At 42.1% G+C, this 20,316-nt stretch overlaps 2 protein-coding genes across 2 annotated transcripts in view; one reads left to right on the top strand and one right to left on the bottom strand.

Moving 5' to 3' along the window:
- per1b (period circadian clock 1b) overlaps positions 1 to 20,316 on the bottom strand; it is a gene marked incomplete at its 3' end in the record, with an annotated part of 402,390 nt that overhangs the window by 140,581 nt on the left and 241,493 nt on the right. The window lies entirely within an intron of this gene.
- acadvl (acyl-CoA dehydrogenase very long chain) lies at positions 997 to 19,689 on the top strand. The gene is made up of 21 exons (XM_083993274.1): positions 997 to 1,092; positions 1,358 to 1,445; positions 1,570 to 1,630; positions 2,656 to 2,727; positions 3,126 to 3,198; positions 3,297 to 3,361; positions 3,487 to 3,621; positions 3,731 to 3,875; positions 5,231 to 5,360; positions 5,511 to 5,636; positions 5,807 to 6,005; positions 8,185 to 8,289; positions 8,758 to 8,844; positions 9,924 to 9,986; positions 12,653 to 12,754; positions 13,909 to 14,006; positions 16,857 to 16,929; positions 17,130 to 17,202; positions 17,464 to 17,536; positions 17,768 to 17,843; positions 18,222 to 19,689. Exons 2-21 carry the CDS (start codon positions 1,372 to 1,374, stop codon positions 18,357 to 18,359), a joined length of 1,968 nt encoding a protein of 655 aa, XP_083849400.1. The 5' UTR covers positions 997 to 1,092; positions 1,358 to 1,371; the 3' UTR covers positions 18,360 to 19,689.

Genomic DNA, 20,316 nt, shown 5'->3' with positions numbered 1-20,316 from the left:
TATGTGAAAGTCACATTAGTAAATTTTAGATCCCTTAATAATATTGTAGTAACCAAGGTTAAATTGCACAGGAATTACTGGTATGTGCATTTTGTACTCCAAAGGAAAACTACACATACAGTTACATACTTGTATAGATCCATGTACACACATACATTTAACTAGATGAAACTTTACTTTGACAGTGTGCTTCATGTTTACATTATTGCATCACTTCCTCTGTGCACCTCTTCTCCTGCTCTACCACATCCTGAAGCTGTTCTACTGGATACTGGATCTCCCTGACCCTGACTTATTCATGAAACCAGTTGGAGACTTTTACTTTGTGTCACGTAAATTGAAATGTTGAAATAAGCCCTAAGAGAATGGAGATGGTTAGTATAATATACAGTCTTTGAGTAGCAAACTGGAATGTCGACACAAAGCAGGAGTGGTTGGTCAATGGATTCATACTGACTGTTGACACTTGACTGGTTTTTCCAGACTGGTTTTGGTAAGCCTACATAAGTATGTATGCCCTGTGCTGCCTCCTCAAGATACCTGTGTGTGTGTGTGTGTGTGTGTGTGGATAGGAAAGATTATATAACTGCCTTCTATAGATTATATAGGTTACGGTATCTGTATAATACTAATGTAATAATAGCAGAATAAATATATAAATACACACACAAAAACACACGTAGCTATGTAAAGGTTTGTCCATTGTTGTCATGTTTTGAAAATTATATGTGACTTTACTATAAAGCTCTCAAAATTTGTGAACAAATGGCAGCATGTTATTATTAGTAACAGTGTTTCATGAAGCACAATAATCACTTATTCATGTTTTACTATATTTATATTATTTGGAATAAAATCGTATTTTTATATTGTTATTATTTATTGTTTTATAAATATATTTTCAACGTTTTTTTTTCATTTCCGGAGTTAGGAGAAGGCTCTCGAGCGGCTCTGTTGCTCTAAAACTACATTTCCCGTGATGCACCGCGGGTAGAACGACAACAGAAGAGGAAAAATCGGGTCAGTAGGGGACCAGTCAGTCGGCTTCTTCCTCCAGGTCGTTGGGGACGTGTTGTAACACAACGTGAACAGGTCTGTGTGGCTGAAAAACGGATGTTTTTGATTTTCGGTTGAAAGTTTATAGATATTTTAATGCTCATTTGTCGGTTTTTATTCTGCAAAGAGGAGAAACACCGAAGCAAAAGTGGTCAAGTTACAAAACGTAGTCAGTAGTCACGTAGCATAGCTGCTCCACCGCCCGCTATTTTTACCGTTAGCTAACCGCCCTGGTTTGATAACCTGCTTCTGTGTTATCTCGCTAAACTGCGGTGAATTACGTTTCTTTTTTCCTCTCCAGAACAAAATATAACCATGCTGCTTCGTAAAGTGAGTCAGTCTTCCGCACTGTGTGGCACTATCCTCCGGATCCCTCCCGTGCTGTCAGGGTAAGTCATTAAAAAGAGCTGCTATTATTGGGCCCAGTGTCTCCTCTCGATAATGAAATACTATCAATAAAAAATAATAATAATAACGTTGTGAATGACCTGTGGTTTCTTGTCTGGGCTGCAGAGGTCAGCGGCAGACCAGGGCTGTGATTGCCTCCCGTCCTTACGCAAGCCAAGCTGCCGAGGTATGCAAACATTAAACTTTACAATGTTGTTCACGTTGAAACTCGTTTGCACGTTGTCACACAATATATAACTGGTATTTTACAGTTTTAGTGTATGTTTGCTCGCATTGTTGCTTAGTGTCCGGGTGACATAACGTTGTCATCCCCTCCCGCTGGAAGTGGGTGAAAGTTCACCCGTCACGTGACGCGGTGATAAAGGTGACACCATGAATGTGGGTGACACCGCAGTTGTCCAGGACAGGGATCAGGCAGGACACACAGTTGGCAGGAGATATCAAACACTGCTGATCTGTCACATGTTAATTTATCATCTATTACTTAGTTGTACTTTATTTGTACTATATGGTAATTACTTAGTTGTATGTTAATGTAGCATTGGATTTTACTCAGCTTACAATATCTGGAGTTATCTCATATGAGCTGGATGTCATCTAGAAGTAGGGGTATTCTTTCTTTGGCTTTTTGAACAAACAATCAAAAGCCTGTTCAGTGCCCCCAGGACAAGTGCAGAGACAGGACTTTTTTAAAAGACATAATACACAAAAAAAATACTGGTAAAATCTGCTGGGATGAAATCTGAAAAAAAAAAAAAAAGTCTTAAAAGTTATTTGCAGATTCTTGTATTTCAGTCGTTGCCACATTTTAGCCAACATGCTTCTTGTTTTACAACCAGGAAATATGTGAATTATGTGGGGCTTATTTACACCTGCTAAAGGATGACCTTTGTTTGTAATTGTGGTGTAATAAAAATAACTCTGTTTCCAAATCGTCTGAGCACACTTTGATGACCCGTGTCTTTGTTTATTTTTATCTGTGAGAATAATGATTTTATCAGTCGCTCAGCAGCTCCGTTATGACTCATGACCAGCATAAGATTCATTCAGATTACATAATCATCCCATTTTATGACAGCAGAAACAGAAAATAAATGAGAACAAGCATATCATTTCATTTTCTTACAGTTTTTATTGTATGAATTGATGAACTGTTTCCAAACTAATTTCTGTTTTGCTGTTCCTCTTCAGGCGGTGTTGGAGAAGCCGGCAGCAGTCGGCACTGAAGCAGCCACGAAAGCGGAAAAGAAGACGGTTTCTACTGTATGTTAATTCATAATTATATTTTTATATAATAATATTTAATATTATAAACAGTATTTTTCAAAGGGGTTAAGATGCCATAATGGCTACGCATCACTGTGTGACTCACATCTGCTGAATTAAAAGTTTCCTCTGGAGCTTTTGACCCTGTTTATCATTATGGACCAGTTTTTATGAGCTTCATCAGCAGTAAACAAGGCAAAAGAAGTGAAGCTAATTAACATAAATGTAAAAAAAAAAATACAGATGCAAAATGTTGTGAAGAAATCACATGTTTTATGAAGAAAAACATTTGTTGAAACTAAGGGATGATAGTTTAGGGCACCTTTAACTTAACTGTAGGACACTCTGTTTGTGTTATTACAAGTTTAACCACGTTTGGTTTGATTTTTCCACAGGAGTCCAAATCATTTGCTGTCAACATCTTCAAGGGGCAGATCGCAACGGCCCAAGTGTTTCCCTACCCCTCAGGTAACGCAGAGGGCTTTCATCTTACCATAGATGTTTTTACAAAATCACAAAATATCTGTGTAGAAGTTGCAGTGCAGTCACTCTGATCTCTTTTGTAGCCCTCAACGAAGAGCAGGAACAGTTCCTTCGAGAGCTCGTGGACCCATGTGCAAAGTTTTTTGAGGTAATTTAAAACTGAACCTGCTTAACCACATTGATACGTTTGTCCGATTTCATGCTGATTGCCTTTATACAAGTCTCTTAGCCTCCGTCCCCTCACTTTATTTTGTTCCTGCTCCCTGTGAACAGGAGGTGAATGATCCTGCCAAGAATGACGCGCTGGAGAAAGTGGAGGATCACACCATGGAGGGTCTGAAGGAGATGGGCGCCTTCGGCCTCCAGGTGCCGGCCGACCTGGGCGGCCTCGGCCTCACCAACACACAGGTACGTCTGCTCACTGAGTCGCTGCTACACGTTAGGAAGTATCTTCTAACATCTCTGGAAACACGAGAGACGATGAGTGAGTCTGATGCAACGATATCCGTCCTCACAGTACGCCCGCTTGGTCGAGATCGTCGGGAGTCACGACCTGGGCGTCGGCATCACTCTGGGCGCCCACCAGTCCATCGGCTTCAAGGGAATCCTGCTTTTTGGGAATCCAGCCCAGAAGGAGAAGTACCTGCCCAAGCTCGCTACAGGTAAAATGACACTTGATATTACACTGTCAGTATTTTCATTTATATCCATTTTTAGTTGTAAATTGAACAAAAAAACACCTTTATTACAGAATTAGATATTTTTTATTATTGTTGGCAAATCCAATCTAGTCTCAATACTGTGTCTTTGTTGGGAACTATTTCTTGGTGGACTTACTGACTGAAAATCAATGACAATATCGGTTTTCCTCATAATAATTGACAATGTCACAAAAGATGACAAGTGGTTTTTGAAAAGACTCAAAATCTATTGTTATTATATATCATATATTATACTGTATGTTGTTAGCCAAAGATATGTTGTGAACCAGTTTCACTATTCTACATTTTGACCACCAGAGAGCAGTGTGTTTATTTTCCAACAGTAAACCCGTGCTGCCCCAACTCATATCCATATGAACCATATCAAAATGTTTAACAGTGTGTTATAACTTAAATCCAGTATCAGGTTCCCAGCTGGTCTGGAACCAGTGATGTTATTTCTTCCCTGGAGCCGTTTCCCTCTTCAGCTATCTATACTTAAACGTGGCCTGTGGCGTTTTCCTACAAAAAACAAACAAACAAAGGCTCTGTGGATGTGATTTTGTGTGTTCACAGGATTTGTTGACAGAAACCAAAACAATAGGTTGCTGCCTCTCAGGTTCTTTATACTCTCCTGTAGGGCTGTCAATCTTCCCCCAAATCAGATTCGAATTTCTAATGCGTCTCGTGTTAAATATTTGAATCATGTTCAATTTATAATGTTTTTTTTGTTGTGGTTTTTTTTTTTTTTTAGCTCATTAGGTATATACACCTATACCAGCTTATTATTACATCCCGCGTTCACTAAAGGGAATTCCAACCAAATCTGTTATGTAGCATTTGCAACACGCTTATGTTTTACCAACTGAATATAAAACTTTAAGAGAAATCGAAATATTATAAGTAGTTGTGCAACCGATCACAGTTGATCCGTTCTGATCGCTCTCCACGAATTGGCACGCTGGCGGTCCGCGGATCGGTCGATAAAAAACGGAAAAAGGTGTGCGTGTGGCGTGGGAACACGTAGGCGCACCGCCCCAGCCGAATAAATGGACAATTAAAAAAAAAAAAACTTTACTCCCCCTAACGTCGCAAGATGTACATGTTCAAACAGTTTTCCCCATTCGAATGTTCTCATTTTTAAAATAATTTGAATTCTGGTTGAATAGCGAAGTCCGTTCTGACATTTGGTTCAATATCTCTGTCGCTCTGCAACCAAGGGACAAAAAACCACAAGTTTCCACTCTAGTGTTTCACTGAAGCAAATGTAGAACAGTTTATTTAAATTTTTCTTGTGTGTGTGTTTGTCTGTGCAGGTGAACACATCGCCGCCTTCTGTCTGACCGAACCAGCCAGCGGCTCTGACGCCGCCTCTATCAAGACCACAGCCGTCCAGTCGCCCTGTGGAAAATATTTCACTGTGAACGGAGGCAAGATCTGGATCAGGTGAGAGGACACAATAACCTAGGAGTTTTTTGTTTGTTACTGTCACCACCAGGGGGCAGCACTGTATCAAAACATCCAGTGACACTGTGTGATGGCGAGAAGCTGCTTGTGTTTCTCTCCTGATCTGGTATCTTCTCTCTGTCCTGTCAGCAATGGAGGCCTGGCTGAGATCTTCACCGTGTTCGCCAAGACGCCCATGAAGGACCCGAAGACCGGGGAGATGAAGGACAAGATCACGGCCTTCGTCGTGGAGAGAAGCTTCGGAGGAGTGACACAGTGAGCACGCCTTTTTTTATTTTACTTGTCTTGACTCGTGAGTCACTAAACTGTGATGCTTCTAAGCTCTAAATGACTCCGTGGTCGTTTGAGGTTGAAATCAAACCTTTTTTTTAAAATCAAAACTTCCTCAATTTCTCTTGCCCCCCCCCCCTCATCTCACTTTGCAGCGGCCCTCCGGAGAAGAAGATGGGCATCAAGGCGTCCAACACGGCCGAGGTGTACTTCGACAACGTCCGCGTGCCGGCCGACTGCGTGCTGGGCGAGGTGGGCGGAGGTTTCAAGGTGGCCATGAACATCCTGAACAACGGGCGCTTCGGCATGGCGGCCGCCCTCTCCGGCACCATGAAGGGAGTCATCACCAAGGCTGTGAGTAAAAACGGCGTCAGAGAGCGAGAGGAAGGTGGCACCGGGCTTTTCTCACGTATTAGACATTTACCCAGAGTTCACAGCTTCACCTCTGTGATGTCGTATCGGCTGCGTGGTCTCTCTCTCTCTTTTTTTTTTCTGTGTGTGTGTTGTCTGTCTTACACCTCTCCCCCCCCCCCTCTTCCTCATGTCAAGTCTTGTGTTTCCTTCGCTGTGGCTTTGTGGGAAATTCCCCATGTTGTAGTTTTGGCTTCTGCTGTGTCTGCGATGCAACGTCCTGCCGAGGTTACAGCCGCTGAAGACTAAAATGAGCTCTGGCGCTGGTGTGTGTGTGTGTTTACTCAAACATTTAGCATCTGATCACACGTTATCTTAACTTGAAATCATTTTAAAGTCTTTGCATACTGTTGCAGATGTCGTTGCACAGGCAGCAGCTTGATATTTGACACAATTAGACACTATTTGGCTGTTGCATCATCTTTCAGACACTGTGACTAATTTTACAGTGGAACAATCAGCCTTGTAATCTTTTGGTAAAGCGGTGACCAACGTTAACATTTCAACACATGAGACTTTACCCAAAAAGGATTTTTTAAAATGATGAATCCGTTTTCATCATTACAGCGTTCACGGGAATAAGAACAGTCTGAGGTACTAAAGGCTGCTGCAGCTGCTGCTCTTCTTGTTTATCACTGCAAAATGAATTAAGAAAGAGAATTCGGGGCAGTGTTTACCTCAGTGGGCAGAGCAGACACCACAGAGACGTGGTTCCCTACCTTGTTTGGCTTGTGACCCCAGTTTGACATCACAAATTTCTTTTCTAGAATTCGTTTTTGATCATGCACTTTGTTGCAAACACACAGTAAACCAGATTAGTGCATAAAGTGACATTTTATTTCCCCTGATCAGGATATACATGTAACAGTTAGGCCAGCATGTATTTACAAGGCTGAAAATGAATACTGAACAAACAATCTCTCAAACAATGAGTTATGCAGCAGCATTTTAAACTGGCCAGTGAAGATTTGAAAGATGGAAAGTATCACAGTGAACAGTATCACAATTTACGTAGTGGTCACTTGTGCAGTCACGTGATTGTGGCCAAGATGTTGCATTTTATTTGAACTCGATTTATATTTGAGGAAGTTAAATTATAGAATACAGTTGTTACAGATTTTGTGTGGTGTTTTTAATCATAATTTTAAAAAGAATAATAATTAGTTTAAAAAATCTTTTTATCAGGATTTCTTTCAATCAATTGCTAGATATTTCAGGCGACCCCATTTGAATTCCAGTCGTCGTGACCCCAAGGTTGAAAAACACCGCCATAGAGGCTATAGTTCTCTCTGCAGCGGCCCTGGTTTGATTCCTCCGGTGGCCCTTTGCTGCGTATCGTTCCCCCTCTCTCTGTTTCTCTACAGCTGTCCTATCAATTAAAGGCCTAAAAGCAAGCAAAAAAAAGAAAATAATAATCATTTGAACCTAACCCTAACCCAACAATTAAAGTAAAACATAGAGAAGCTGGAATATTGAACATTTCTGAATTTAAATACTAAATTTAAAATTACTGTCCCACTGTCGCTCCACTCACAGTAAATGGGACTCACTCTTTTTTCTTTTTTTTCATATATTTTTAGGGGCTTTTTCGCCTTTAATGGACAGGACAGTTCAGAGAGAGACAGGAAACGGGAGGCATAGAGGGGGGGAATGACACGCAGGATAGGGCCGTTTGACGCGCGATTCGAACCGGGGCCGCCTGCAGTGAGGACTTTAGCCTCAACACATGGGCTGAGCTAAACACTGCCCCGGGACTCACTCTTTTATGTACTTTAGTTTAGTTTATCTTAACTAGATAAACTAAACTAAACTTAACTTGTAAACTCTTGAATGGCTTACCGGTATATGCGTTTTGTGTTGCTGCAAACTGTAATATTCACATCTCTTAATTCCAAAAAAGCACATCCAGATTTTGTTGTTTTGGCTTTTATGTGATAACAGAGAACGGCGTTTAAACCTTTTAAGAAGTTCAATACGATCCCTGTCTTCAATATTTTCTAAGATGAGTGGGAGAAGCGTGTGAATGGGAGACAAAATGTGTGATCTCTTGTGTTATTATAAGAGGAGCGATGCGTTTACTTTAGATCCTGTGATGAAGATTTTTTTGCTCCTTTTCCCTCAGGTGGACCACGCAGCCAACAGAACCCAGTTCGGGAGCAAGATCCACACCTACGGGGCGATCCAGGAGAAGATGGCGCGCATGGCCATGCTGCAGTACGTCACCGAGGTGAGGATTTCGGATCCCGTTCTCTCTGGCGTTGCATTACCTTTGTCTCTCAGCGTTTAATGGAAACGGAGACGTTTTAACGAAAGTGGGGTGTTGCTCTAAATAATATTTGTCTCACAGCATCAGGTGTAATTTCCTGTTTTACCCACAAACACCTCAGTGCAGCATCGTAATCAGATGTTTGTGTTGCTGTGGCATGCCGCTGGGTTACACTTACTGTAAAGCCTGTGTGTGAAAAGAAACACAAATTCCCCAGCCTGAAAGAAAAACCCTATTCATTTGCTGAGTGTGGATGTTTTGTGCATGAATTGTCATTATTAGAATTGGGTTAAACCACTTTTACACTCGTATCGTCGCTGTGGGTTATCTCTGCATTATTTTGCACAGTTGCAGAAAGTCTCTGCAGCTGCCCAAGGTGTCATAGATCTATGCTGACTCTGCATTTTCTGTGTGTTTGTGTGTGTGCAGTCGATGGCCTACATGATCAGCGGCAACATGGACAGCGGAGCCAGCGAGTTCCAGATTGAAGCCGCCATCAGCAAAATCTTTGCCTCCGTAAGAACACAAACTGTTTCTTTAAAAAAATACTCCTTCAATTTATGGGAAAAAAAAGCTCACAACAAGCTGTCAATTTAAATTACACAAAGAAAAACAGACAAAAAAGTGGAGGCTCCTCTGGATAATATTATTATAGATAATGTCCAATGTCTTTAATTGTTAATGTGTAGCATAAGCAGTCCAAGCAGAGGTCGCTCCTCTACATTAGAGAGCGAAAGTCATCCTTTCCATTAAACACATTTCCGTCACTCTGTCCATCCATTGATTAAGGCTTGGAGAGTTTTATACCAGCATTATGTTATATTTATTATGTTACATTTTTTTTTAACAAGCCATCAACAGTATTTTACATAGATACCAGTCATTTTTAATAATCACATTCTCGTTTAAGACACAAAAATAGATGACCACCACATTGTTAAGAATTGAGTGTCTCAGTCATACATACATTACCCCAAAAAGTTTGAATTTTTGGGCAAGACCGAAAAATTTGGGAGCGACCTGCATTCGTGTTTCCGCACTGTTCCTGTGATTGAGAGAATTAGATTTTTAGATAGATAAGATTTTATTGTCATTGCACAAAGTACAATGCCTGAATGAAAGAAGCAAACAAATACACCACAATCATCCAGTCAGTTTATAAAGAAAACGTTGAAAAATACATAAAAGGAGCATTTGTGGACAGTATTGCACACATTTGCACAGACTTTCCCATTTATTGCACTTACCATAAGAGGTGTAATGAAAAAACAAATCAAACTTTTCCAGCCAAATATTCTATAATTCTCCTCTGTTTAACTGCATAATATAAAATCATCTCCCTCTGTAAACCAGGGAGCCTCTCACACAGTTTTGCATCTCTCTCGTATACGTATGTAGTTAATAACTTCTTGCACAAGCCGGTGCGCTGATAAAGGCTGCACATCTGTCATAACATTTATGATGTTCCTTATTCTGTGGAAAGCTGAAGACGAGACCATTAGGGGAAGCAGACGTCTTGAGACATGTTAACATTTTATTAAAGTGGTTACGTGTGCCCCCCCCACCCCCCCCCCCCCCCCCTTCTTATGTGACAGGAAGCGGCATGGACCGTGACTGATGAGTGCATTCAGGTTATGGGTGGCATGGGTTTCATGAAGGTGAGTGCTCAGTCCACATCCTGTTGAGCATGAAGATGACATTTGCAATACTGCACGTTTGTTGACAGCTGTTACACTGTGGTGTTGAATATGAAAACAGAGGCTGCAGAGTACATGCAATACAACTATTTTAACAATGTAAATGTGAGTGAATGGACTTTTAGCAAACCTTAGGAATCTTTTTAGGAACTGGACCTGTTTTTTTGTTTTTTTTAATTCTTCTCTTTTTATTGGTTTTTCAATTTTATGAGTAAAAACATTAGAACAGAACAAAACAAAACAGACAACAAAACATTAAAAAAAAACATACATGAAATAAATGAAACAGTCCTCATCTTCCATGGACAGATAATGATTTATAGCTTCTATAAGAAAGAATGCAATGGTTCCCAGATCCTCCAAAACTTGTCCGATTTGTGATTAAGGTCATGAGTCAACTTCTCGAGAGGAATAAAAGCAGAAATCTGTGATATCCACATGTTTTGTTGTTTTTTTAACTGCAGGAATCAAGAGCAAAAAATAAACCTGCACCAAACTTCCTGACCTCCCTCCTCTTGGAGTCGAGACACTTTTTCAGCCCAACAATCCTCCAAGAAACTCACGTATCATTTAGTTTGATGAGCCAGGGTGGAAATAGCTCTGGAATTTAACAAGTGTTTTTGACCGCGACACACACACACACACACACACACACATACACAGCAGATCCTTTCCAGACCCACTTTAGAAACGTACTACTTAACCAGCATTTCCTGTGCCCCGGCTGCTGAGGTCTGAGCTCTGGGGACAGGATCCGTGCCAACCTCGCAACAAGCTATTAGGAAATGGTTTTCAGCACCGCTACAACTGCTCATTCACAACAGTCGGCGTGCACCACATACCAGGAGTATCACAGCAGCTACAGACAACATGACAGTGCCTCTATTGTCTCAAACAGAGCTTCTATTGCTTAATCGGCCTTTGATCTATGTATACAGTGGAAAATCAAACAGGATTGATCTTCTTCAGTTCCTGGTACAATGTGTATATGTGTGAGGAACTGTTTTTCCTGCTTCACCACACGCTGTGTACTGAACTCACAGAGGTGACATGTTTCCAGTTCTTTATTTGCACTGACTTGAACTTAAATTATTTATTTAACGTCTTATGTAACGTCTTATTTCTCCACAACATTGACAGTACGATATATCTCGGAACTAGTTATCTATCTATTAACTGACCGTAGTGACTCAACATCTAAGGTGCTAACAAGTCACGACAACGTCCTGACACATTATAACCTCATCAAAATATATTTGGATTTGGATATTGCACTCGGCCATAGTGTTATTTTTATTACATCGTGATTTACATATATATTTATGTGTGCGTGCAATCACACACAGACACACACACACATGTATGGCCACCTCTGCTCTGGGCTGTTTTACCACTGTGGTATTGACTCACATAGCTGATACATGAGACTTCTCAGAAAATACTAAAAACCACGCTTACAGTTTCATTGGGTAAAAAAAAAAAAAAAAAAAAATCAAGAATAGACCGGTGCGAGCTAGGTGAAACCACGTGGGCGTGAGCTGTGTAAACAATAATGTTGTGGTTCTTAAAATAGACAAATCATCCAGGAGGCCAGCCTCTCGAAAACACAGACGCATCGCCACCACCGCCGCTGCTGCTGCTGCTGCTGCTGCTGCTGCTGCTGCTGCTTTGAGAAAGAGTTCCCAAAACACTTCTTTTTTTTGTGATCAATTTTTTTTTATTGAACTTTCCATTTCATTTTTTAGAGAAAAAAAGAAGAACAAGAACAGAAACAAAACAGAGATATAACAAAAGAACACCTGACAGGACATAAAACAGAGAAAATCAAACAAACAAGCAAAACAAAAATTGGGTTCCCATGTTCAGCCTGTGGGACCTAAAACTCTTTGAAGAAGTTCCTGCAGAGGTGGCAGCAGCTCTGGTGCAAAGATTTGCGTTCTGCAAGCACTTAACACAGGGAGGGCAAAGTATCCTGAACAATTTAACGTTATTTATCTCAGCAACACAACACAATTTGAAAACCCTCCTCAGAGTTCAGTCCAAACCTGAACAGAGAGTGCGTCTGTCACTTTGTCCGTTTCCTCCCTGAGCTGAATGTGAAATGAGTCGTTGGGTCGGAGCGATGTAAAAGAGAGATGGGGTGGGAAAACACACGCTGATGGAGCAGACTTTGATTAGTTCTGCACGCAGAGTGCATTTTGACTCAGGGTTTCATCTCGCTGAGGAAGTGCAGTCAGAAAGGCGCCAGATGCATTTTTCATTTCTGCTCTTCTGGACAGAATGTCTCATCTGCTCTGCCTTAAAAATACCTCCGGTGCCTTGCGCTGTGGCTTTGAAAAGTACAACGGTGGTTGTCTCCATTATTGTGTGTGTGTGTGTGTGTGTGCAGGTTTTTGCCACCTTATTTCAACTTGTGTGAGAAAGTGATAAGAAAAGTTTCTTAGATAAGCATCACAGGCTCATGTTCAACTGACAGCTTCACCACAGAATTCACAGTCTGAAATAAAGAGTGAGTTTCAGTGCATTGTCAGTACTTTATGTTTAGGGTTATTTCTGCAGCTTGCACAGGATTTAGTTGGAGAAGAGGAGGAACATCCTGATTTTTCCCATTAACCTGTTTCCCTTAGGACTCTGGGGTGGAGAGAGTGATGAGGGATCTGAGGATCTTCCGCATCTTCGAGGGCACCAACGACATCCTGCGTCTCTTCGTGGCCCTCAACGGTTTCCAGGTAACAAAACGAACCCCCCTTCCCCCCACCACCACTGTTGTTTTTGCTTTGCTTTCCTCAGAATGAGCGGCGGCGCGGCCGTGATCTGATAACATCTTGCGTGGAAAAACACAAGACGCTCAGTACAGAGGAAGTGATGGCTGCATGTCGAAAACTCAGCAGGACTTCCTACATGACTTAACAAGACACTGCTGCGTCTTGACGTTTTTTTTTTTTTTTTAATGGCCGATCGAGCACCCACTTCCTTGTTCCTATTTTACACATCTTGTTTGGTTTGTCAATCTCTTCCGTTTCACAATGCGAAGACTCGTCTCTCTCTTTGCCTCTCAAGACGAACAAAACAGTTCTGTGAAACGATCGTAGTAACTTGAAGTCTTTCAGTAAAAAGTAGGTCAAGTTACCACATGCCACTGCAAATCAAATGAAAAATAACAGGCAGAGAAAATGAAGCAGCAGTTTGATGGTGGTAAATACACCTCAGATGCAGCTACTGGGATAAAGGACAGAGACTTTTAGACAGCTTCACCTTTAGACAGCGTTCACTAATGCTGGATAAGAACCTGCATGTGATACGTCACATGGCGGCCCAGTGATCACAGCGATTAATGCATGAGCCGTTCAATGTTTTATCCTAGATTCATTCATTTTTTAAAAACATCTTTTTACTAATAACAACAGCAGTGTGACTGTGTTGCATCTTGGGAGTTATCTGAGTTATCTGAGGCGAGTCAGGAACGTGGAAGCCGTCATGTCGGCCCGCTGCAGTGTGTTTCGTAATATATATAATTTTTTTAACGCTTCTGACGGGGCTTCATATGTTGTCTCCTTTTTTGTGATTAGATAAACCACAGTTTGAGAAAAACATCCGCGTGTGCATGTGTGCGGTTTCCTAATACGATGACCAAGCAGCATGATCGTCATCTGATTGTAATTCCGCTCCGAATGCAGAATGGTTCAGTCTCACGCACTTCAAAATAGAAAGATTAATACAGGTGGAAAGTGAGAATGTAGAAAGAAGAAGAAGAAGCAAAAGCCGTTCTAACTTTGGCAGAAAATCAAGTGTGTGTGTGTGCGGGAACACGTTATCAAGAGAGACGTGTTGGAAGGAGTGGCCGTTGATTATCTCATGTTGGTTCTTCTCTGCTTCCTCCCAGAACGCGGGCATCCAGCTGAAAGGTTTACAGAAGGCCCTGAAGAACCCGCTCGGCAACGCAGGGATGCTCGCAGGAGAGATCACAAAGAGAGCCAAAAGGTTGCACACACACACACACACACACACACACACACACACACACACACACACACACACACACACACACACACACACACACACACACACACACACACACACACACACACACACACACACACTTGTAAATCTATCTTTGTGAGGACATGTCATTGACATAATGTATTCCCTATCCCTTACCCTAACCATAGCCATCCAAAACAAATGCCTAAACTTAACCATCACTCTAAACCTAATTTAAACCTAATTATAACCTAACGTCTTAACCCAAGTCTTAACCCTCAAACAGGCCTTGGAAAAAGTGAGGACTGGCCAAAATGTCCTCACTTCCCAAAAATGTCCTCACTCTGTTGGTTAAAAACTCGTTCCGGTCCTCACAACGTAGCATGTACAAGAACACACACACACACAGTTACAGTTGCAACTGATATCTGAGCAGCGACAGCTGATGAGTCGATGACTGTTATCTTGTCTATAATCTAAAAAGGTGTTATTTTGGTTAGTTATATTTAAACTGCTTCTGAGGAATTGTTTAAGGCAAGGCAAGGCATCTTTATTTATATAGCGCATTTCATACCAGGGCAACTCAATGTGCTTTACATAAAGACAAAACATTTTTAAAAAAGGAACAGCATAAAACAGCATAAAAACAAAAAAACACAGAGTTAAAACGAGGAGCAAAGAAGAATTTTAAAAAAGTAAAATAAAAGAAAATAGATAAAGTTTAAAGTTCTTAAAAAGAGCTCAGCCATAAGCACATGAAAAGAGAAATGTTTTTAACCTGGATTTAAAAGTGCTCACAGTTGGAGCTGATCTCAGTTCTGCTGGTAGTTTGTTCCACTTGTGTGCAGCATAACAGCTAAACGCTGCTTCTCCATGTCTGGTCTGAACTCTGAGCTCCACTATCTGACCTGAGTCAGTAGATCTCAGAGCTCTACTGGGTTTATACTCTACTAACATGTCATTCATGTATTCTGGACCTAAACCATTCAGTGATTTGTAGACCAGTGTTTGTTGTTTGTTGTGTTTTAACAACACACTCAACTGCTGCAGAACGTCCTGCTGCCTTCATGTTAAAGGGATAGTTCAACATTTTGGCAAATTGGCCCATTGCAATAATCCCTATAGTCATAGCAGTAGGTTCGTTACCTTTAATTGTCGGAACAAGCTATTTTTAGAACGGCAGAGCAGAGCCACGAGCTACTCAGAGCTATGCTACGGAGGGATTTCTTGGTTTCCCTCATCAAACTCATCAAATACACAATCCAGCAACTCCAAAACGCTCTGGTGGACAAGTTGTGACCTGCACATTCACCACACTATGGTACACTATGAGACATAGTTGTTTTCGAGGTAAATTCATGCAAAACCGCTGATGCACGTTCCCTTCAGGGGCAGTTTTTTTGGCAAGCAGTCTCTGCATTTGCCTCGAAAACAATTTGGCCAATTTGCCAAAATGTTGAACTATCTCTTTAATGTGATTGAAAACTTCACACCGCAAACATGCTGCGTTTGAGTGCCGTCTTTCTTATTGCACCGTAGCTACCTGTTTCTCAGTGTCTCTGTGTTCCCATGGTCCTTACTCGGAAAGATTACACACACACATACACACACACACACATCATACACACACTTTCTTGTACATCTTTCTATGTTCACACCGGCCTGTGGTGCCGGTTACAACAACCAAACTTCACACACATTTCCCGAACGCGCTGACAACCTGATGCTGCTCTCACGCACTCCACGCTTCGATTCGGGTGAGAAACCTAGCACCTGGCTGGATGATCGCTCACATCAGTCTGCGCAGGGTGCAGCTTTTTCTGCATGTGAGCAATTAACACGTATACAGGGGGGCTGACTTTTCACCCAGTGTTTGATTGCGGTGATCAGATTAAGTAGAAAAGCTTTTACACTCTGATGTGGTTGGAGAGCACGTCATCTTACACACCAGGGTTTTTCCTGTGTACCTAAAGCATGGACTCAGGACATGTCTGCAGTGTACAGGACAGGTGCATCTCAATTAATTAGAATATGATGGAAACGTTTATTTATGTCAGTAATTTTCCATGATATTCTAGTTTATTGAGACGCAGCTGTAAAACTCAAGGATGTGGGCCATTGAAACAGGCAAACGGCCAATCATCTAACAGCTGCAGTTCGGTCGCAGCACCGTCTCCAGGTGTGTTTATTGACAACAGAAGAGGACATTATAAACTAAAAAGGATCACATCTCATTTAGTAGAGCACGCCCGCTGCAGCGACACTGGGTTCGATTCCACCCGACAGGCCCTTTGCTGTGTGTCAAACCTCGACCTCCCTGTCTCTCTGCAGCTGTCCTTTCAAAATAAAAGCATAAAAAGCCCGAGAAAGGGGCGTTGAGTGGCGCAGGAGGTTAAGCAGGCGCCCATGTATCCCACATTGGGCGGCGCTTTCCTGCATGTCATTCCCCCTCTCTCTGCCTCCCCATTTCCTGTCTCTCTCAACTGTTCTATCTAATAAAGGCGTGAAAAGCCCCCCCCAAAAAAAAAAATATATATAAAAAAGCCAGAGAAGAGAGAGAAAAACACAGACTCATGAGCTGGTGGCGGTGAGGCATTTAGTGATGGAAAAACAAGCTGCATGTTTCATTCAACCATCTGGTGATGTGACAGATTAGCTGCTCTGGAGGCTGCAGGTGTGTTTTCACTGGAGTTGAACTGCATCATCATGGTTTTGACAGAAACTCATGGAGGACTTATTGATGTTGAGCTGTTTTTCCCATACGTGTCTGTCAGTGAGTTGAAGTGTATTTCTATGTCTCTACTTCCTCCTCCACCTTGACACAACGATGTTCTTCTGTTGACTCTGCAGGAAGGCTGGTCTGGGAACAGGTCTGACGCTGCAGGGAACGGTGCATCCTGAGCTGGCACAGAGCGGAGATCTGGTACGTTACCGTCTCCACCACTTTCAATTTCCTGGGGTCCCCCCCCAGTGAGTGGGTGAGTGGGTGGCGACCCACGACACCCACTGAATTTTCAGTTTTATTTCCCTCAATCGCTCATGTACAGTTTGGTGTTTTTCCTGTTTCTCTCTGATCGTTATCCGTGTCTCTGTGCGTGTGTGTGTGTGTTTTATTTTTTCTAGACAGTGAAAGCCATCGAACAGTTCGGAGCCGTCGTTGAGGAGCTGCTGATAAAACACGGCAAGAAGATAATCGGTAAGTGTGGGGGCGCTTGAAAGTACAATGTGCCCATTGAATTAAAGAACAAACTGTTGGGAATTCCCCCACGACTGGCACTCGGCTCGGTGTAGAGTCATTTCAGACGTTTGAGATTTGTTTTTGGAGTCCTTGATAACAAAGAGGGCTTTTGATTTGGCCGGAGGAAGTCACCCCGTGTCCTCCTGCTGTTGGGGTATGTTTGTTTCGTGACGGTGTAAAAGGTTTTAGTCACGTCTTTTCACATCTGTCCTGTTTCAGACGAGCAGTTTGTGCTGAAGAGAGTCGCCGACTGCGCCATCGACCTGTACGCCATGGTGGTCGTCCTGTCCAGGTAACAGCAAACATTCAACTCAGAACAAACAGTCAGCTTTTTTTCTTTTTTTTCTTTCACAACCTTTAAACTCTGTCCCCGTTTCTTTTGCTCGTATCTCACTCCTCTTCGTCTTCTCGCCCCCCTGCACTCCAACTCACTTTCTATTGCGGCCTGTGTTTCCACATTCGATCTACCCACGCAGACTAAAGAGACGTTTCTCATGTGTTTCTCTCTTCCTCCTCTCTGCAGAGCTTCACGTTCTCTCACCCAGGGCCATGCCTCGGCTCAGCACGAGAAGATGCTGTGTGAGACCTGGTGTATGGAGGTGAGACACAAACACACACACACACTGATGAAGATCAATAAATTCAGAGTGAAAATATAGTAATATAAAAGTGAGAATACTTTTTAAGTAGTTTTGAAGTAGTAAGATGAGAAAAGAACTTGTTTCGATGAGTCTGAGTGATATTGAAAATATCAAAATGAAATTGGAGGTCGTAGTGATTCATTTTGCAGCTATGACTCCTGCATCGATTGATAATCACAGATTATTATTATTATCGCCGTGACCTTTCCAAGAACTCAAGCTCAAGCGAACAAATCAATTATTTAACTGCATTTTTGCAAAAGTCTTAGGTCCAGAAAGTCTCCAGAACTCTTCAGTAGTTTGGTGTCAATTATCAAACCTCTTTTCGTCCCTCAGGCCCACGACAGAATCATGCAGGACGTCAAGATGCTGCACTCCAGCGACTCCAGACGACTCTACAAGAACCTGCGCACCATCTCCACGGCCATGGTGGAGAACGGAGGAGTAGTGTCTCCTCATCCCCTGGGTTTCTAAACACATACACTCCCCCTTTTTTTTCTACTTCTACTTCTTCTTCTATTTTCCCTCCATGTGAGCCGGGGTCACCCCAGACAAGATCAACTTTTATTGCTCCACCATCACACATGAGTGTTTTTACGGCGCTTTTATCCAAAGCACTTTTTAAATCTGCCTCTCATTCGTCCATTCACACACACACACACACACGCACATATCATACCCAGAGGGCTGATCTGAGTATCTGGAGCAGTTTGGGGTTCGGTGTCTTTTCCCCCCACAGACACTGGCACATGCAGGTTAATCTGCTCCAGCTCTGTAAACACGACACCCGGGTCTTTCACATTTTTAACGATCAAGCTTTCATGTAGTGAGCTGCGTTTGCAACTTAGGGCTGAAATGAGTCACGGTTTCTTTAATCAGGAATCCCAATCTGAAAGTTACTGTATGGGTTTGTTGAAATGCCTTATCATTGATTATCATCCACCTTGGTCTCGTTTCTCCGTCATTTATTTATTTCATTCCGACTAACGACCTCTAGGAATAAGGAGGGTTGGAGGTCTTGATTTGACCTGGAGTTTTTACCTGTGTGACATGAAAAAAGATTTTAATCAGATAATAGTCATTCAACCAAACTACCTGGATTTAACAACTGATGACCGAATGTTTGAAATGTGTGCGTGGAGCTTTTGAATGCACCATTTAACTTTGTATCATACTTCAATCTTCTGAGTTATAGCGTTATTTCTGTCTGATGACTAAACACCTAAACAACAACAATGCAACTTGGAGATCAGAGGCCAGTAAACAGAGGGAGTTTTAAACTAATCCATTTGAAGCAGTGTAATTTATAAACAGAGCAGAGGTATTTGAAAGGATGGATTTTTGCCTTTTGAATTTGTACACGTATCTACATTGTGTTCAGATGTACAGTATATATAGTATATAATGTGTGGTGTTATGTTCTGTAATGCCTTTCTGCATGTCCATTACGCTCGCTCGGTGCTCACCACAGATGCATTAACGTCAGTGGCAAAGCCTTCTTCGCCTTACAAACCCGGTCCACGGATGCCAAAACGCAAAACATGCAGCTCTCACTCTTTTTTCCATCTTTTACTAACGTCTGTTGCGTTAGATTTCCAAAACGGGAGTGTGCTGTTTTCTCAGCTAAAGGTAGCCGGCATCATTAACTGTAAATAGTTGCTCAGACTTCTGGCCTATGACTGTACAGCTTCCATAAAACTGCGGAAATCTGCCATGGTGGAGTTTGTGGAGATCTGCTTTGAGCTCTTTGGTTGAACAAAACGCTTCTGTTGGGAATAACAAATAAAATATTGATCTGACTGTTCATCTGTTCATCTGGTCTGATTTAGCTGCCTACATCCCTCTCTCTCAGTTTCATGTCCTTTTTTACAGACCAAACTACATTGACTTTCTCTGTTTTTAGAGGTTTTATTTGCAATAAACTTATGTAACTGGTGAAAAACGGAATAAATATTGAAGCTCAGCAGAAAAGACAAAAAACCACCCTCTTCCTGCCAGTCGTACTTCCTATTTCTGTTGTACTATTCATCATAATGTGCAACTCGACTTTCACTTCTGCAGCCCGGGGCTCCTCCAGGGTAATAACACTTTTACAGGAATGCCAGTAAGCGCTTTGCTGCCACCACACATGGAGCTTCTGGGGCAAAGGTGCGGCGGTAAAAAATAAAACAAGAACCTCTTCCTGCTCAGAGATGCAGAGTTGTTGAGTGTAACTGTGGCGGGGGCAGAGTCTAGAGATGATGAGGCGTGCGGTGCCTTCAGCTTCAGGAGCCATGTGGTTGTAACGTTGAGAATTTCCCTGGCGTGTGGCCCCGGCAGGTCTGACTTAAAAAAAAAAAAAAAAACCTGACATGCAAATGTGACAGTGCCACAGGTTAACCGCCATGGCCCTGTTTGCTTTCCTGTCAACACTCTCCTATGATTATCTAAC

This window comes from Trachurus trachurus (assembly GCF_905171665.1).
Source record: "Trachurus trachurus genome assembly, chromosome: 18".
Taxonomy (NCBI): Eukaryota; Metazoa; Chordata; class Actinopteri; order Carangiformes; family Carangidae; genus Trachurus; species Trachurus trachurus.
The sequence above is the reverse complement of the archived record's forward strand: the minus strand, read 5'-3'. Positions and strand labels throughout refer to the sequence as shown.